Here is an 18178-nt window from a genome sequence, read left to right as displayed (position 1 = left end):
ATATTTACGCGCACTTAACTATTAGCTAGGCTTTTAGTTTTCTTTTACACCTTTTACATAATGTTGCCGCAATACAAACAGAAAACCAAAGCAGGGAAAATTTTGTGGGAGCTTTTGTTTAAGAAGGAATGTGCTCTCTGTGCAAGTGTGGAATGTCGTGTAACTGAAGTTATGTCGCGCTATGTCATGCTAAGCTAATCTAATTTTAGTCATTTAAGGTCTCAGCTTTAATTTCAGAATTTGTGAATGCTGGGTAGGATTTCTCCTCATATTAAGTAGGCGGGTGTTTCATCACCAGGCAGGTGTCACTAGTCACCTCTCTAGAGCTGTTTCCTTTCTTGACACTGTCACCAGAAAATTACCACGGCACATGCTCCCACTGATCTTCGTGACATTTATTCTTCCTTCACTGCGAGGCAAATAAGCACTAGTCATACACTGAATAAAGGATGTGGCTCTTTTTCGTTTGCCTGAACATCTGTTTAGAGCGACTGTGCCACTATATTGCTGACAGCTGGAATGTTTAAAAGCCCCAACATTTGCAGCTCAGCCCATTCGGCCGGTGGCGCCCAAAGGGCCGTTCTCTCTTTCCGTCCTGCTGCATGCGCAGCACCACATGCGCAGCTCACCGCAGTGTTACTAAGGGAAAAAATGGCGGATAGTGGGTTTCTCATCTCTGGGATATCAGCACGCTTCCCACAAGCGGACGATGTGGTCGAATTCAAGGAAAAGCTTTACGCCGGTGTTGACTTTGTCACTGAAGACGAGGCTCGCTGGCCACGAGGTACGTACGTTCCCGTGTTTTGACGCTGCTTTATACAACTTCCGATGATTTCATAATATTTTATATTTGAAGGATGCCCGCGAATGAACAGAAAACCTTCTAACGCAACCAAAAGTCACTGCAATGAAGCAGCCTGAACGAAACCAGCAAAGCTCATATAAAACGAAAACCCCTTCATGTTCCACGATTATTGTGAGCTTCCGGGTTGTTCATTGTTTGTTATAGAATATTCATTTTCGGGAATAGCCCCACCAGCTATAAGGCCAGCCTAATGCAGGTAAGAGAAAACCTGTCCTCTCCGTCCTGGTTTTTTAATAGCTCTCAGAGCCGTAAACTGCTAACAGTTCAGAATGCCTCCAAGAAAAGCCAAAGCATGAAGCGCGAGTTCTTCTGTTTTATTAGATGTTAACGCTTAAATCACGGAAGTTTTGTGTGGAGGCTTCATCTTCAGGTGCGCGTGACAGAGAATATATTGCGACACCCGATTTTGGTCTATCCACCAGAATCAGCAAACACCACTTTATTCCCCTATTATAACGAATTCAAGCTGCGCGTACAAACATGCACTAATACGCCGTCACAAGTGCAAAGCTCCGTCAACTATTTTTACGTTCAAAGACAATATTCATGGCGCTAGAAACTCAAACCTGCGGAACTAATACAAGGTCGGAGTGGTGCAAATAATGAACTGCAGACACAACACCCCCTCCCCAAAAGCGTCTCTCCTATCTCCACTTGGTTGCGAGGTCACCAGCGCTGCCCGCTGTGAAGGCGCCGCGAGTTCGTTCAGTCTCATCTCTAGAACTGGTCCAAGCTACGGACCATACAACAACATCAAAGTAATAATCTCATCACAATCTCCCATTTTATAGTACTGTTGAAGTCGCGTTCTTGTGTTATGTATGGTCGCATTATATAGAGACGACCATTATATTAATCAGCGCTAAATCAATGAGGGAAAAAACGTTAAGATTGTCGGTTTACGTCTGCCAAACGTCCGGCGTGCAAGCTGCACCGGATACGATTGTCGTCCGCTTGAGCGCTTTATAGGCACCAACTTAATCGGCACGTGTTCCACTAAGGTGCGAAAGCTGGGAAAATGAAAGAGCGTGTCAAGTTTGCCGCTGCATTTTTCTTTTTAAATTAGCATGCGACTCTAGAAGCTGATAAGTTAATGTAAAATTTCGCTTTCAGCCATCTTCTCAGAGTTTATTTTCACTATCTTCATCCACTACGATTCCCAAGCGAGAATAATTTCAGTCGTGCAGTGTCCTTGCATGTAAACGCCTGAGCAGACATGGTCACAGAGACAGCGCGGAATGCTGCGGGACAAACCACCGCTCGAAACAGCTGCGCGAAGGGCATTGTACTCGTTCCTTGATTTTATTTCTACGCACTTTCGCTTCCGCTCAAGCGCAGCATATGAAAGCCAGTTCCTGCTGCAAAACTTTTCTTTTTTCATCAGCATAGGCCAGCTCGAGAGCTTCGAGACATGTTTGTCCCGGTCTGTAAGCTACGGCGTTAACGTGATAATATTGCATTCAGGTGCACCACAAGAACGGTGATGACGAAAGTAGTGGAAGAAACTTCTCTTCCAGATTTCACTTGCCGGTAATCTGATTCCCGGGTGGGTGTGAATAAAGTGCATAGATCTTGCCGAACGATTCTAATGTGCAAACATACCAGTTGCCAGCGAGTTAACTCGGCAACCATTTTGTTTGCATGTTTACTTTTTCGCCAGCTGCTACATTTTTAAAAGCATTCGTTCTGGCAGCTGCTGTCCCTTTTATGTGGCGCCGTATCTTATGGGTGAAAAATGTTAGTGCTTACTCTTAAAATAAGAAGCACTGATCGGAAATTACAAAACACAGCATTTGAAAAAAAAATACCCCCACTTAATTTGCAGCTTCAATTGCTACGAATTCCATGGGGATTGCGACTACATCGTGGCCGCAGTCACAACTGCATACAATGACATAACGATAGTCGCTCAGTTAAAAACAAAAAGCGCCGACATCTTACATCTGAGATGCGGGAAAAACGCTCCATGAAAAAGCAGCGAGCAGACTAAAGTTGACGCGTGCTTCTATCCTAGTGTGCAGTTTGTGCTACCACAGCTACCCCCTCTTCAGACATCACTGATGTAGGTGCGAAGGGAAATGAATGATGTCAGACAGGTTATTTCATCTTGTTGCCGCGCACCAAGCTATGCGGCAGCACTACCAAGCTTTCTTTTCTAGCGACACTGCCGGGCAACTTTTATTACGAAAGCAATACTGCTAGCAGTTTGAGCCTTTGGCGTGTCGTGGCGCCTCCATACATGACCTTTTCATGTGACCGTGTGACGTCACGCCAGACCAAGAGACGGGGCCCCAGCTCGCGCCATCTGATGGTGGCGGTGAGTCCTTACAGGAGCCGCAGCGGTGACGTCACGTCATTTTCACGTGACCGTGTAACGTCACGCCAGACCGAGAGACGCGGCCCCAGCTCGCGCCATCGGATGGTGGCGGCGAGTCTATACACGGCGCTGTGTCGCAGCCGAGAGAGAGCGCTCGCTGTTTGTGACGTCACACTAGGAGGATAAATGGGGCTGTGGCTCGGCTCCTCGCAGTAGTCGGAGCGCAGCCGCCGAACAAGGCGCAGCCAAGGGTATTGCTTTCGCAATCTTCCAGTCTTAACCAAGTTAAGCCTTCAGCCAGTAGTAGTAGTAATGCACTTTATTCAGGACTCAAATCAAGCGTCCAACAGGTCGGCTGCCTGTTGTACCAAGGCTAGTAGGTCCTTCGGTGAAGAAGATTCCAGCCAGGCACATCAGGATTCAGGTGGGGGGTATGGATAGTGTGAGGATTGTATGGCGGCAGGACAGAGGAAAAGACAGTGTTCAAGATTCGCGTAGATGGAGGGGCAGTTAGGGCACGAGGGGTCAGCTCGCATGTGATAAAGGGAGAGACGCGCCGGGGTAATGAGGGCATTTGAATTTTACGGAGGACTCTGGCTTGGGGGAGTGAGGGCTGGGTGGGGCGCCGGAAGACGGGCAAAATCTTCCTTTAGCTGCGTATAATGCTCTTTCAGGGAGTGTTTTAGAGCGTATGCCTCGTCACTTGTCGGTGGGCTGACCCAGGGGATCACCGGAGCCCGGTTATGGAAATCGCGGGCGATCTGATTACACAGCTTATTTCCGGCGCGATCCCTGAATGACCAGGGATCCACTTTAGAGTGACAGTGGCTGGGCGTAAGGCGAAGAGGGCCTCATCGAGACTGTCTCGTAAGTCAACGGGTATGGTGCGGTTGTGGATGGATCGAAGAGCGTTTGTGAGTCCGTGTATATAATGTAGTTGCTTGTGGAGGGCATTTGCATGAATGTCTGATCGGCGTGCAGGATGGGCGTGATTTCAAGCGTGGTTGAGCAGGGAGGGTTGCTAAAAGGTCCACACGTCTGGCATATGGGGTCCGGAAGATGCGGGGAATGGATGACATATGCGCCGGTGCCAGTGTCTGAAAGGCGTGAGGCGTCTGTGTACGCCACCGTATGAGTAGAGAAAGGAGGGTTGTGGTGGGTAGCTTGTGCCTGTCGACGACCGTCATGTAGCCCCGGCTGCATGTGCCGAGGGATGGGTGCAATACGGAGGTTAGAAGGGAGTGCATGACCGGGTGTGGTGGAGAGGAAGGTCAATGGGGGTATTCCAGCCTCCCGCAGAATCCATCGACCCTGTTGCGTGCCGGACAAGCGGGCTAGCTGGTGCTCCCGATGGAGGTTTATGAGCGCAGGAAGAGGCAGGAAAAGGCCTGTTTCGTAGAGTCGTTGGTTGGACGTGTGAACTTGGAGATGCAGTGCGGCTTTGTATAGAGTGTTGAGTGCGGCACTGAGCTTGGTAAGGTGTTGCTGTGTAAGTTTAAGGTAAGGTATGTAGTAGAGGATTTTGTTTAGGGCCAAGGCGTGTGCTAGCTGCGTGGCACGTGACTCGCTTAGTCCAGCATGACGCTTAACTACCCGCCGAACCAATTGAGTAACTTGATGACATGTGTTAATGGCCTGTTGAACGGAGGGCGTGCTTTGTTTCGTGTGAAGGTGCATATCGAGAACCCGGCATGAATTGACTCGGGGTATTGGTTGGTTATCGATGTGTAGTGATATGAGTGACTGGGTGGAGCATTGATATTGTGTATGCGTGAGGAAAAGGAGTTCGGATTTTTCCGGTGCTGGTTGAAGTCCGGTGTGAGAAAGAAAAGAGGAGATGAGGTCAAGGCCTTGCTGTAGCGTGTTCTCGACATCTCCGGGGGACCCGCGGGTGCACCAGTGTGATGTAATCAGCGTAAAATATATGATGCAGATTGGGGATGGAGGTGAGCTTTCTGGCTAGTGCGGTCATGCCGATGTTAAAGAGAGTCGGGGAGAGCATAGCACCTTGTGGAGTGCCACGTGTTAGGGTGATTGGTTCAGTAAGAGTATCTTGTAGTCGAAATTGGGCCGTCCTGTTCTGCAAAAAGTTATGGAGATAAGTATATGTGTTATGCCCGCAGTTAGTGTGCTGAATGGAGTCGAGCATGTGATCATGACTGATGTTGCCGAATGCCTTGCGAACGTCAGCTGTGACCAAGGCATGTACCTGAGCTGAGGGGGGCTGGAGGAATGTATGTTCGAGGAGAAGAAAAGGTCTTGCGTCGAGACGTGAGAACGGAACCCGGTTAGGATGTGAGGAAAGAAGTCAATGGCGTCGAGATGCTCCTGAAAGCGGGCCAGAACCATTCGTTCCATAGTCTTTCCCACACATGAGGTAAGGGAAATGGGACGAAGGTTTTGGAGAGTAGACAGCTTACCTGGTTACGGAATAAGGACAATGGTCGAGGATTTCCACTCGTCGGGAAAAGTGCCCTCAGACCAGTGTTCGTTGATGTAAGAAAGAAGAGTTTCTTTGTCGGGGTCGGAAGGTTTCGAAGAAGAGTGTAGGTGACGAGGTCCTCGCCTGGTGTTGAGGAGCGGGAATTTTGTGCGAGAGCAAAATCAAGTTCGTTGAGAGAGAAGCGTTTGTCGAGATCTGCTTGAGAGTTGCCTGTGTAAGCTGGATAGGTTGATAGCAGAGGTGGAGGAATGTAGAGGTTCGATAGAGTCTGCTCTAGTTGAGCGGGACCTTGCAGGGATAGAAATTTATTGATAGTGAGGGTGGGGTGGGATTGGGGACCGAGAAGGGAGCGGAGTAGATGCCAGGTGGATTTTTGGTGGAGGGTGCCATTGATGCGGTTACAAACTTTATCCCAATTAGATGCCTCAAGGGCCGAACAGTAGTGTGTTATGTCAGAGTGTAGTCGGTCTAGTGTTTGAGTTGGAGGTTGTGTGGCTGTTGTCTGATTCTTCTAAGGAGTCGCTTGCGCCGCTTCCACAGGCGGATTAGGTGTGGGTAAGGAGTTACAGTGGGTGCAGAAGACTTTTCTGTCGTAGTTGCAGATTGTCGTGCCGAATGAAGAGATTGGAGCCAATCTGGATATGCTGGAGCTTGGGATGAGGTGGAAGTGCGGATTTTGCGGAATGCTTCCCAGTTTGTGAGGTGTCGGGTACTTTTCCGGTGGCGTAGAGCGAGATCGAGAGATAACAGAATGATATAGTGATCGCTGAGGAGCTGTGCGTCCGTGCTTTGCCAGGTGATTTGTGTGGAGCCTAGGAAGAGCGCGAGGTCAGGGGTGGACGGTTTTTGTGTGCTTGTGCCTGTGCGTGTGGGTGTGTCAGGAGTGTTGAGTACGGTGAAATGATTCTGCGTAATGTCTGTGTGAAGTATGCGGCCAGGCCGTAATGTAGTCGGGTAGCCCCAGCTGACGTGCGGGGCATTGAAATCTCCTGCCAGTAGCAGCTCGTGGGTGGGAGCTAGGGATGCAGTGAAAGAAAACAGTGGTTTGAAAAGGCAGTATTCGGTGGGCCTGTTGTAGAGATTGGGGAATCATATAGGGCGCTGTTTTGGTGAGAGATAAAATACGAAAGCAATGAGATAGGGTTGTAGCACGGTCGAGACTTCGATGTGTTCGAACTTGAGGTCTCTACGAATGAAAGAGGAAACGAGGGGTTTGGTAGTGTTGGGGGTGTGCAGTCCACAGTACCCAGGGATGTTATGAATGTGTCGTGTTTCTTGAAGTAGCAGGAAAGCCGGTAGAGAAGGGTGAGTGAGAAGCCATTGATACAGAGGTGTTTTATTTGTTCTGAGGCTAAGGCAGTTCCATTGCACAATTTGGAGTGCGGTTGTATTAGCCATTATAGTGCGTTAGAGTTAGGAGAGAACGACGAAGACGGCGGGGGTGGAGGTAGAGGACCTACCTCGGCCGCCAGAGTTGGGTGTGTACGTTTGAGAGATTGGGAGGTGGCTTGCATGGGGGTGGGAGTGTTGAGGTGGATGGTTTTTTCGTGGGAGGCGACGCTGTAGGTGAGCTCCTCGATTCGGGTGACGAGGGGGGAGACAATGGAGAGAACATTAGAAACAAGGGTTTCGAGTGTGGAAACACGTTGGGTGATTTCGGTCAGTTGTTGCTCACACGGGAGAAGACGGTTTTTAAATCAGTGTATTGTTGCAAAAGTTTAGCGGAGGAGGGGTGGAGAGGGGGGGGGGATGGGAGAGTGCTTGGCGTACCTGAGCATGAGAGGGTGTCTTGCGAAGTTGCTGTCAGCTGTGGTTTGACCGGGGGCAACCTCACCTGAGGGGCCGGCTGTTGGTTCACTGCGGAGGTGGACTTTTGGTCCCGTGATTTGAGGTTGAGGTTGGGCTGTCAACTGAACAGTGACAGGACGCAGGAACGATGTAGTCGGTGCTGTAGATGGCGGTTGAAGAGGCATCTGATGAGGCTGGTTCTTTCCCCAGGTAGATGTGGCAGGTAGGGAAGTTAATAATGCCTTCAGCCAACTTTTATATATTGTCTTTAAGCAACACGCAGCAGGGATCAGCCTCGCAAGTTCTCCGACAATCCAATAGAATAGTTGCAGTGTAGAATCGGCGGTGGTACACGCACCAATATTCTCTCAGGAGACTTCAATCCCACTTCTGAGTGCGGCGAAGAAGGACTCCAAAAAAAAATAAAAAAGAAGGATTTCGCGCGGTGCTAATTATTCGATTATTTCGCGGCACCACCACAACATAGAGTCCGTTTCGCGAAAATCGCCAATGGTATCACTTTCATTTCGTTTATCACACTGACAGGGGTGAGTACATGACAGTATCCCTGTTAGAGTTTTAGTCCTATTTCACCCATAAATCTGAAACCTTGAAGTTTTTGGACATGTTTGAACTGAAATGTACCCACAATTAAAGGAAGAAAGCCTTCGTACACAATTCTAGGCGTAGTTTAGAAACGTTCGTTTCTTCACAAAACGTACGACGTCTTAAGGACTATATCAGCCAGTGAAGACTGACTGTGCAAGGCACTGCTGTGAAGACCATGTGTGTGAGTGGAGAGAAACAGAAAAGACGAAGAAGGAGAACAGCGTTTGGAGAAAGAAGAAAGAAGAGGAGAACATGGAGGTTGGTTCGAGGAGCACGAAACGCGAGTTCTCCTCTCCTTCGGAGCAAGCGTCAAGGGATATGCCTTAAAACCAGTTTCGCCTCCATCGAAACGCAGCCGCCGTGATTTGTATCAAGCTAAGGAACGCGAAAGCAAACCATAGCACATGCCAGCAAATTCGACTGTGGCGTCGACGCGAAAATGATGGTACCTGGTATCTAAAATTTGTCATGCAAACCTCAGACACCAATCAGAAAACGGCGCATAATTTGATAGAGTGCTCTGGCTTAATAAGAACAGCTGAGTATCCTACCGTACCAGTCAGATATTTATTCCAGAAATTGCAAGTCCTCCCCCTTAAAGCAGGTTAACCCGGGCCAAAGACAAACAATTATGGCTTTATGAAAACAATTAAAGTCGACATCGGCCCACTCACGAATTCCTCATATTTAAAAGCCAACCTCAACAGTTGAGGTTCACAAAAAGTGAAAAAAAAAAAATCTCTGCGTAGCCTTGTAAATTTTGAATTCGACCCTGGCCCAACCAAGAAATTATGGATTCCGCCGAAGCATTCCATTAGTGATTTTGCATTCATAGCAGAGAAGTAGCCTTGAAAGTCCTAGAAATTTTCATATTGTCACAAAGTGGCAAGGGTTTTTGAGGAAAATATGCGTGAATTACAGACGCTCATCAAGTTACTGCATGGTGAGCCATCTCAAAGATGAGATTTATTGGCATGGAAACTCACAAAAATCTTTAATGAATAAATTGCGTCCACCTTGTTACCGAAGGGCTATTCCCGGAACCTCGCGTTGTTTCAAGAATGTGCTGCGACAACATGTTCGTTATTTTTATTACAAGAGAAAAAACGCGCATCCTGCAGGCTTGGTGGACAACAGGTGTAGCCTGCTGATAGTAGATAGATAGTTAAGCTGTACTCAGGCGAACGCCTTACTAGGCTATGTCGCGAGCACACGAACCGAGCGCTTCCCAACGCGGACCCGGATATATTCACGAGGAAAATCCCGACGTATTCTGATATCCTAAATTATTATAAAGAGACGAGAATAAAATATCCTCCTCCCCATAACATCTTAAATGAACAGGAAGCAGTCTACTGGCGGAAACTTCAAACTTGAACCTTACTTAATTTACACATCTTAAAGGGACAGAACACTGTAATTTAGGCCTGAATTTTTTTTCGCCGCAGTGGAAAGATTAATATTTTAAATGTTCGATTCAATAACGGTTTTCTTAGAAACGCTGTAGAAAAAAATTACCCGGAATTTTCGACCAACGCGTGCATCCGTTTTTATGTAGTTGGAAACCATGAGCACCGACCACGAGGACGACTGGTGGTCGACAAAAAAAAAAAGACGTACCGAAAGCAAATATAACTTTCACTCGCCAGACAGTAATCAGGCATTTTTTGCGTAGAGTAACGTGCTTTTCATTTTCACACTCAATGCTGTTTAGCCACAATAACGCGCGCCCTCGTCGACGAGTTTTAGTTGGCACTGCCATTGCTTCATTCACGAAATTGCAAGCACTGTGGCGCCATCTAGTGGCAAAACCTGAAAGCATACCTTTCACGGTGTGAAAGCAGGGGTGGTTTTTATTTAAGAACGCACTGGAGAGAGCGCAAAATATAACAAATTATTCCAAGCACTACTAGACGAAAAAAGAACAATGTGCAGTTATGAAAATCAGCGATATTTTGCTGACATGTAGTCACACGGGGGGGCTACACTGAAAGTACTAGGGTTTCTCCGCTAGATAGCGCCTCGGTTGTTTTTATGCGATTTTCAATGGCATATTAGAATTGTAAAGCCTATTTTCTTTGATATTGCAGTGCTCGATCTGTACTATATGAGGCAAGATCTTTTCATCTCCATCATAATCTCATGACATATTTTGGCCAGTGTTCTGTCCATTTAAGTAAAATGTTCCCAAGCCAATACGGGGACGTTTGTCGATGGTGCTGTGCTATACCCACCCTATATCACATCACTTGGGAATGCGATAGAAACAAAGCTTTCCACAAACTAGAAAATCCGAGTGCGAAACAGTGGGAGAGTATGCTCTCCAGTGGCAACCCAATCCTAAAAAGAGGACTGGTCATCCATGCCCAGTGAGCAGCAAATCTCAGTGGTGCTTTGGAATAGGGGCGCTAACCCTTTGAGACAGAGCCACGCCATCGACACAAAGAAGATGGATGAACTCTGTCGGCAATATCTCTAACGTAGAGCAATAAAGTTTATCCTATCCTATCCTATCCTACGACAGAGGATGATATAAGGATGCTACAGAAAGAAACAATATGTCGATAGGATGAGTAGTTAATTACTGCAAACCAAAAAAGTAAAAAAAAAAATATGAAACATACATTGATGTTACCCGTACTACAAATGCGACGTCCAATGGATGTTATGAAATACCAAATGTAAGTGGATGTGTTTCTTGCTTAATAAATAAGTGGTTCTCAGGAAAGGAAAGGCACACTATCTGCCACACTTCCTGTGGATCACGCCGTAACGGAAGGGAGGAAGCTGAGCGCGAAAGCGCGAAGAGAGGAAGGGGTACAGTAATAGGAGGGCTGCGGAGTGCACTGATACCACACAGCATATCGACGCGTCTTTTTTTCGCTGCCATCGAAACACAGGTGCCGACCGTCGGGACAAGGAAAGAAAAGTTCCACTGTGCAGCACCAGTCCTGGCCTCGCTCGCAAAAGCTATGCAAGGGGAGCGCGATGTGCCGTCTGCAGCAGCAATAATAAATAATAATTGGTTCACAGGAAGGGAAAGGCGCAGTAACTGTCACAGTTGCTCTGTGGACACCCGAACCGCGCCTTAAGGGAAGGGAGGAAGGTGGGAATGAAAGTGGAAAGAGAGAAAGAGGAGCCGTAGTGGAGGGCTACGGAGTAACTTCGGCCACCTGATGATCTTTAACGTGCGCTGACATCGCACAGCACACGGACGCGTCTTCGTTTCGCCTCCATCGAAACGCAGCCGCCGCGGTCGGGTTCGAACCCGGGAACTCCAGCACAGTAGTCGGGCGTCTTACCACTGCACCACCCCGGTGGGGCAGCAGCACGCTCAGGTTTTCGTATTTCCCTAATGCCAACTCTGCAGGGCTCTCACAATGTTTGTTCCATCAAAGATGGTTGGAGACAAGGCTAAAACCTACGGCCGCAGTTTCACAGATCCTCGGCTCTCTACATAAGAACGACAGGTGGCACTTGACATCAAAGCTTGGAGAAACAAACATAGCAGTAGCACGAAATGCTTGCATGGTAAATGCAAAGGTCGACAGCATTATACAAGTGCAAAACATTAGACTGTAGTAGAGCCTATGAAAACGTTTTGCAATCATAAAAAGTAAGGAAGCAATATTTATATTTCATGCATATAAAATAACATTTCAGTCACACTGTCATATGACATCTGAAAGGGGCGTATATACCTGCACATAGCCATACCAGACAAACGTGATGACAGTAGCCTGAGCTAAAGGCACTTTTTTTAATTTTGTCAGCAATATTTCAGCAAAGCTAGAAGCCAGGTACACGAAACTAGCCGGATTATAGTCTCTTTGGTGATACCCAAGAATTCTGCATAAACTATTTTCGGTCTAGAGTGATCTCCTTGCAATCAGTATCTGCCCGTAGGCAGAACAGAGTTTCATTCCAAGCACCGCTTGAAACAAAACGGTTTTCATAAAATACCCACGTTTTCGCTGTCCGGTGCTTGTCGTCTCTGCGCTAAGGGAATTAGAAAATTGGTTTTAGCAACCTTTCCGAGGTCAAACGTGATAACCATGACGATTTCTAACCTTCCGGTCTTCCGTCACTGAAACCAAATGCAGTCATGTATACATCCCACTCAAATGCGTATTACGTGAGTAAGTACCACCCATTGGTGCAGGTCTTCTAGGCGTCCCTGCGAGGATGGGCACCATCCGTGACCTGACGCGCTTCGACGCTCAGTTCTTTAACGTTCCGCCGAAGCAGGCTGACGTGATGGACCCGCAGCTTCGAATTTTGCTGGAGACCACATACGAGGCCATTGTGGACGCAGGCTATGACCCGATGACTCTACGAGGAAGAAAAGTGGGCGTCTTCGCCGCTTCTGTGGTGTCAGAGACATTCGGCTGCCGCAACAGTTACCCAGAGAAGGCTGACGGCTACACCGTGCTGGGCTCCTTACTATCATCGCTGTCGAATCGCGTGTCCTACTGTTTCGACTTTCGAGGTAAGTGATTCTGATATATGAAAGGTATGATCAAATGTAATTTGACACTTCCGTGCTCACTCTTCTATATCTAGACATTTTTGTTCCGCGACATGCCCGTTAACTTGTACACGAGAGCTCCTGAGGAAATGTGTTTCTACAGTTTATCAGCCTCTGCTGAACGTACACTGAGTGGCAGAAGTTCCGGTCATGAACGTCGTCACACTGGCCAACTTCTGTTTTACAGAAACTGCTCTAATAATTGGGTTTTAGTGGCAAGCCAACCACGCCAGTAAAGGCATAGGCATACGCACAGAAGGTGTACATATGTGTTAAATCGTAAATACATTAGAAGTCCTGTGAGCCTGATGACCTCTATGGCACGTTCTTTAAGAAATTTTATAGAGTTCAACTATGGTACAAAGTCGCTCAGGAGTCTGTGGTTTACTATTGTACAATATAAAATGATAATAGGTACGACATGAATGGTACGATATTATGAGGTGTGGTATGTGTGATATTGTGTTGTAATCTGTATTGTTGGTATACCATCGAGTATTGTGAAATGTTGAGTATCATGCATGCTTGAAACGATGGCAGGAGTGCACTCAAGTCTGCTTAGGTGCAGTATTTCGAAAGCATTGCGAGCTCTGTCCCGTCACCTGGTGGATTCGTTCGACACTATGCTAGCGCAACGTTTGAGCACTCAGCCTGATGGTGTACATGCATGACGCATTTAACAAAGTTAAATTAAGGAGCAGAGTACACGGAACATTATGAATACGGCGATGTTCGCTGCAATGCGGGCGAGTGTGTTACCTTACCCACTGTGCGAGATAACACGCTCGTTTACACTTTTTGTCCGCAGCAGCGATAGTATAGTCCGCAGGGTATCCACTCTTCCCGCTGTATGCATGGGGCCACTTTGCAGAAATGGTATTAAGAGTAGAGAAGTGAGTGATTTTGGTATGATAGGTAACGAGCTCAAGATTCTTTGTTTGCACATATTATCTCGTGTTTTCGGCGCTGTCAAGCCAAGCACATTCCAAGCGGTTATTCTTTTAACGGAGGAATTTGGCTCAGCGTCAGACGCACATAATAATCGTTCCACGAGTTGTAGTCCCTGGTTTGGTATTTGAGAATCGACACCTGTTCAATATTCTGTATGGTGTAGATATCTAGGGCATTCAAGGGCTTCGTAGTATGTTTAAGTGCTTATGAACACATTCCGAATAACAAGAAAGATTCTGTCCCATCTGTTCAGTGATATGCTTAGACTTCTGTCACACATGGTCCCTCCAGTTTTGGCAGAACGACTGACTATGTTTCTAGCCACTAAAATATATTGCATTCTCCAAATAACTCCCCGCGCAAGGCTTTATATCCAGCGTTTCAGCAGAGTGGGCGGTACATCCATGTGAGACTCGTCTTATGAATCGATGAGGCGACATAACTTTCTTCAGTCTGTATAGCGCTGACAGCCTTGGTCTAGTGCACCTGTATGGCTGTAAGTTAGCTTCGCGTTCCATATTTCTCCGGGTCTCTTCCCACCCGATAGCCCGTGCATATTTGAAACATATGTAGCTCATGCTTAAGTAAACTAATTTTGTCTTGTAACTTTTCTGATCATTCCCTTTTCTGTAGTTTAATGCAAACGTTGTATTGGCTGTTCTATTCCTGCTTCTTCCTTTTTCCCCTAAGTTGCTTTTCAGTGTTGAGAAAAATATTGTGCAAAGATTTAATTTCTATGAGCTTTCATCTACCCGTGTACCGTTCTTTGTATATTGGTCGACCGGAAAACAATCTCACACGAAAGGGAGCAAAAAAATACCTCTCCGTGTACGGAGGCTTTCTTTTATAAGCTTTATAAGGATCTGGCAGTTCTAACGTAGGTGCTGAAAAACGGCAATTTTATGGCTACAGGAATTTTATGCCAGCACGACTTTCCAGAACCATTTGGTCATTGTTCCATTTATTGCTAAGATGTAATACTCTCCTAGGATGCTACGCAAAGAACACTAAAAAATTACTTAATTTGAAGCTGCACTCTGTACGATACCTTTTTGTACTACCAATTCATGATACGCCATTAGACATATTCTCTTTAATTGGATTGCATAGGTTTTTGAAAGCGCACATAATTGACCGAAATTGTGACTGCTATTTGCGAAAAGGGCATTTCTGAGGCCGGTTGTTCATTTCGAGAATTGTATGTACAGGCTGTGTTCAAACCGGAGTGTCATTCACTTTAAGTGATGCGCTCTGCGTTGCCTCTTGTTTTGGGAGTTTTGTTGAGTTGGTATGCCCTATTGCACATCGCGGTGATCTGATGCTCGTGTCCAACTAATCTGCACATAGCCCTTGTACTTAGAACATTGTTCCAATGTATGAATACGATGTTGAAGAAAGTAAGGTACGATTGTGTAGTCCTCTAGTGACTCGGCCAGGGAAACTTATTTGTACGCTCTGACGCAGGCTCGCAACATAGTCGCGGAAATATTTTTTCTCTATTGACATTTCTTGCGGACACACTCCCTCCACCGTTTCTTCCCGCAAATCCTCTCCACACCACTCATGACCCAAGAAATGCTTTAGCGTTAATAATTTAAGACAATGAGATGGCCTAATTAGCAGGGATTGATACTCAAATAAGACCAGGTCAAAGAAGACGTACTTTGGGAGAACAAAAAGCTCAGTGCAGTGCCTTTCTCCTCTGCTCATTCCCTGACCTTCCAGTTGGTTTTAAATGACAAAGCAGAGTACTATTTTTTAACGTTGCACATGGGTTCTCATAGGCGCTGAAGTGGAGCCTTGTTGATATTACTTGTAAGACGCCCGACCACTGTGCCGGAGTACCCGGGTTCGAACCCGACCTCGGCGGCTGCGTTTCGATGGAGGCGAAACGGAGTGGCGTCCGTGTGCTGTGCGATGTCAGTGCACGTTAAAGAACCCCAGGTGGTCGACATTTCCGGAGTCCTCCACTACGGCGTCTCTCATAGCCTGAGTCGCTGTGGGACGTTAAACCCCACAAAACCAACACCAATAGAATCTGAGGGATTTTTGCTATTGTCTGAGACCGCAAGCACGTGGACATTACATCATTCCGCTTGCATCAAAACACGGATACCACGATTCGAATCTACCAGAGTTGGGAGAGAAGCCGAACGATATAGACGAGATATAGACGAGATATAGACGTTTAGTAGAGCAGTAGGCGCGCTGAGAGGTAATCAAAGGGACTGTTTCTGCTGCTTAACCTATGGCCTATCGAGAAGTAGTATTATCGCATTAGCATCCGTATTTTTTTCTTTTTGATGAGATAACTTGTGATGTAGTAGTTCCCTGCGCACCCTGCGCCCTAATTGGTTACTTACTGCCTTCTTTATGCGAAACCTTTCCATGGCTAGACCGCCCAGGGATTACTGTAAAGATTAATGTAGCCGCCAATGTAATAGCAAATCGTTTACTCATCAAAAAATGCTTGACTTGTTACGCGCACTGTGCATTTCAAATGCCGCGAACAAACGTGCTCGGTCTGAATGTAGCGCTCCTTAACTGCTGATACTATACTAGGTCAAATGCAAGTCTTTGCCGCGCGTCATATGTGCGAGATGCAGTCACTGACACATAACACCTGAAGGATACAATTTTGAATGTGCACCTTCCCACGCTTATTAACAGCAGACCAGCAATATGGATAATCATAGAGCTTCATTTGCGCAGTAGCGGCTTATAGTAACGTATTCTAACGTACTGAAACCTCCCTAGTGCACGTCATATTCACTGGTAGTCAATAAATTCCATGGGCGCTGCGGTATATTGCAACGCTAACATATGCAACGCAGAGACCTCATCAGAAATATCCGAATTTCATGAGCGCCCATGCGACTAGCGTAGACCGTTTGCGTTCCGCGCATCCTCACTGGTGAACGGCAAGAACTCTACTCATGTGAAGCTTCTATAGTACCAGAAACTAAGGTCTCCACTTTCTCAGAAAACCAGGACGGCCCCGGATAGGCCCTCTATGCCAAAGCTAAACTAAGGAAAAAAGTGTGCGAACACGCCTTGATTTAAACCCGAAGTGAAGTGAGATTCCCCTCTAACTCCAGCTAGAATGCCCTACCGTAGCTGTGGCGGAACAGCCTGTAACGTCGCCTGCCAATTTTGTTTATGAGTTTTTAACCTCCGAGAGTGACTGAGGCTATGAGAGACGCCGTAGTGGAGGGCTGAATCACTTGTGGTTCCTTAAAATGCCCTCACATTGCACAGCACTCGGGCGCCTTGCCTTGCGCTTCCACTGAAACGCGGATGCCGCGGCCGCGCACTATGCTTGACCCCGCTGCCTGTGATATCACATATGGTCTCGGCCTCTAATTTGCTCCGCAGCGCCGTAGCTCTTCCCCTGTTTTTTTCTCTCCCAATTTCTCACTGGTCTATAACGTACTACAGTCTCCACCAAACACTGTTTCATTATTCGCCCAAGTTCCTGTTTTATGCAAACCGCGTGGACAACGGATCTAAGGCGGGTATGTGGGGCGATAATCACCCGTAGGCAGTTTCTGCTTCGGGTTAAGAATAACGCGTAATTCAACGTTGCGTTCAGATACTGGTTGAGGAATAGCATTTCTTCTCATGTTGTGTTCTGTAATCTCAACGATTGCACGAATCATCGTGTTCAATTAAGCATGCAAACAAGCATCAAAGTATGCTGGTTAAAAAGAAATTCATGTACCATTATAAGGAAACTCACTGTAAGGCAGGCTAGTAGGCCCCTGTAGTCAGAATCGTTAGGTGTGATCGATAAGCCACCGAAATTGAGTTTGCATAGAAGCGGGAATATGTTTCTAAATTACCTTGACATTAAAAAAGAATAGATTCTAGTACCTTATTTAAGTGCTCATCGAAACACGATAAATCTGCGATCAATACCATGGATCTCAATTCATGTCAGCTAATGACGCCAACAAGATTCCCTCGTTATTTTATTATGACTAAAGTGCTCATCTCTCGCCGTTGCTAAAAGCATAAGAGGTGCGCCTGTGCGCACAAACTGCAGGATTTATTAGCGCCCGACAATGCTACGAACATGCGCTGTGTAGTAAACGGGATGCAGTCCCCTAAGTAAACAAAGAGGTAAGTATCTTTCTTCAAAACAATCTCTTCAGTGTTACAATCGCAAGGCACCTTGCCCTTAACCGGCTAACTTTGAACATGACTTCACTGAAATCCTGATGCACTCACTGGGCATGCATCATCCATGTGCTTCATACAGGACCGAGCGTCACCGTGGACACCGCTTCATCGTCATGTATGACTGCGCTAAACCAAGCCATGCTGGTTCTGCGATCGGGGCAGTGTGAAGCGGCCATTGTCTGCGGGTCCAACCTCCTCCTCAACCCTTGTTCGACGCTCAACGCAATGAAGCTGAACATGCTTTCTCCAGACGGTAGATGCAAGACGTTCGACAAAGACGGTGAGTACTTCCATCATATTTCAAGGTATTCGACGCTGATTTCTGTATCTTATTTAAAACAAAGAAGAAAACGGAGAAATTATACGCTATAGTGTATACTATTAGAAACGCGGAGACATATTTTAATGCCATAAAGCTAAACATAAACTTGGAAATAAGCCACCTTCTCAAACAAGCGCTGCTTGTCGTAAACTGTACTGTGCTGACATTTCAGG

The 18178-nt window shown here is 46.7% G+C and overlaps 1 protein-coding gene across 1 annotated transcript in view; it reads left to right on the top strand.

The window, feature by feature from the left end:
• The first annotated feature begins 651 nt into the window (after positions 1-651).
• LOC146189304 (fatty acid synthase-like) overlaps positions 652-18178 on the top strand; it is a 75170-nt gene continuing 57643 nt past the window's right edge. Inside the window, exons 1-3 of the mRNA XM_084605230.1 lie at positions 652-784; positions 12185-12511; positions 17763-17963. Coding sequence (XP_084461356.1) covers positions 652-784; positions 12185-12511; positions 17763-17963 — 661 coding nt within the window. The remainder of the gene's footprint in view (positions 785-12184; positions 12512-17762; positions 17964-18178) is intronic.

This window comes from Amblyomma maculatum, chromosome 5, assembly GCF_055883805.1.
Source record: "Amblyomma maculatum isolate TAMU_Amacu chromosome 5, ASM5588380v1, whole genome shotgun sequence".
NCBI classification, from domain to species: Eukaryota; Metazoa; Arthropoda; class Arachnida; order Ixodida; family Ixodidae; genus Amblyomma; species Amblyomma maculatum.
Note: the sequence above shows the minus strand (reverse complement) of the source record. Positions and strands in the feature narration are given on the sequence as shown.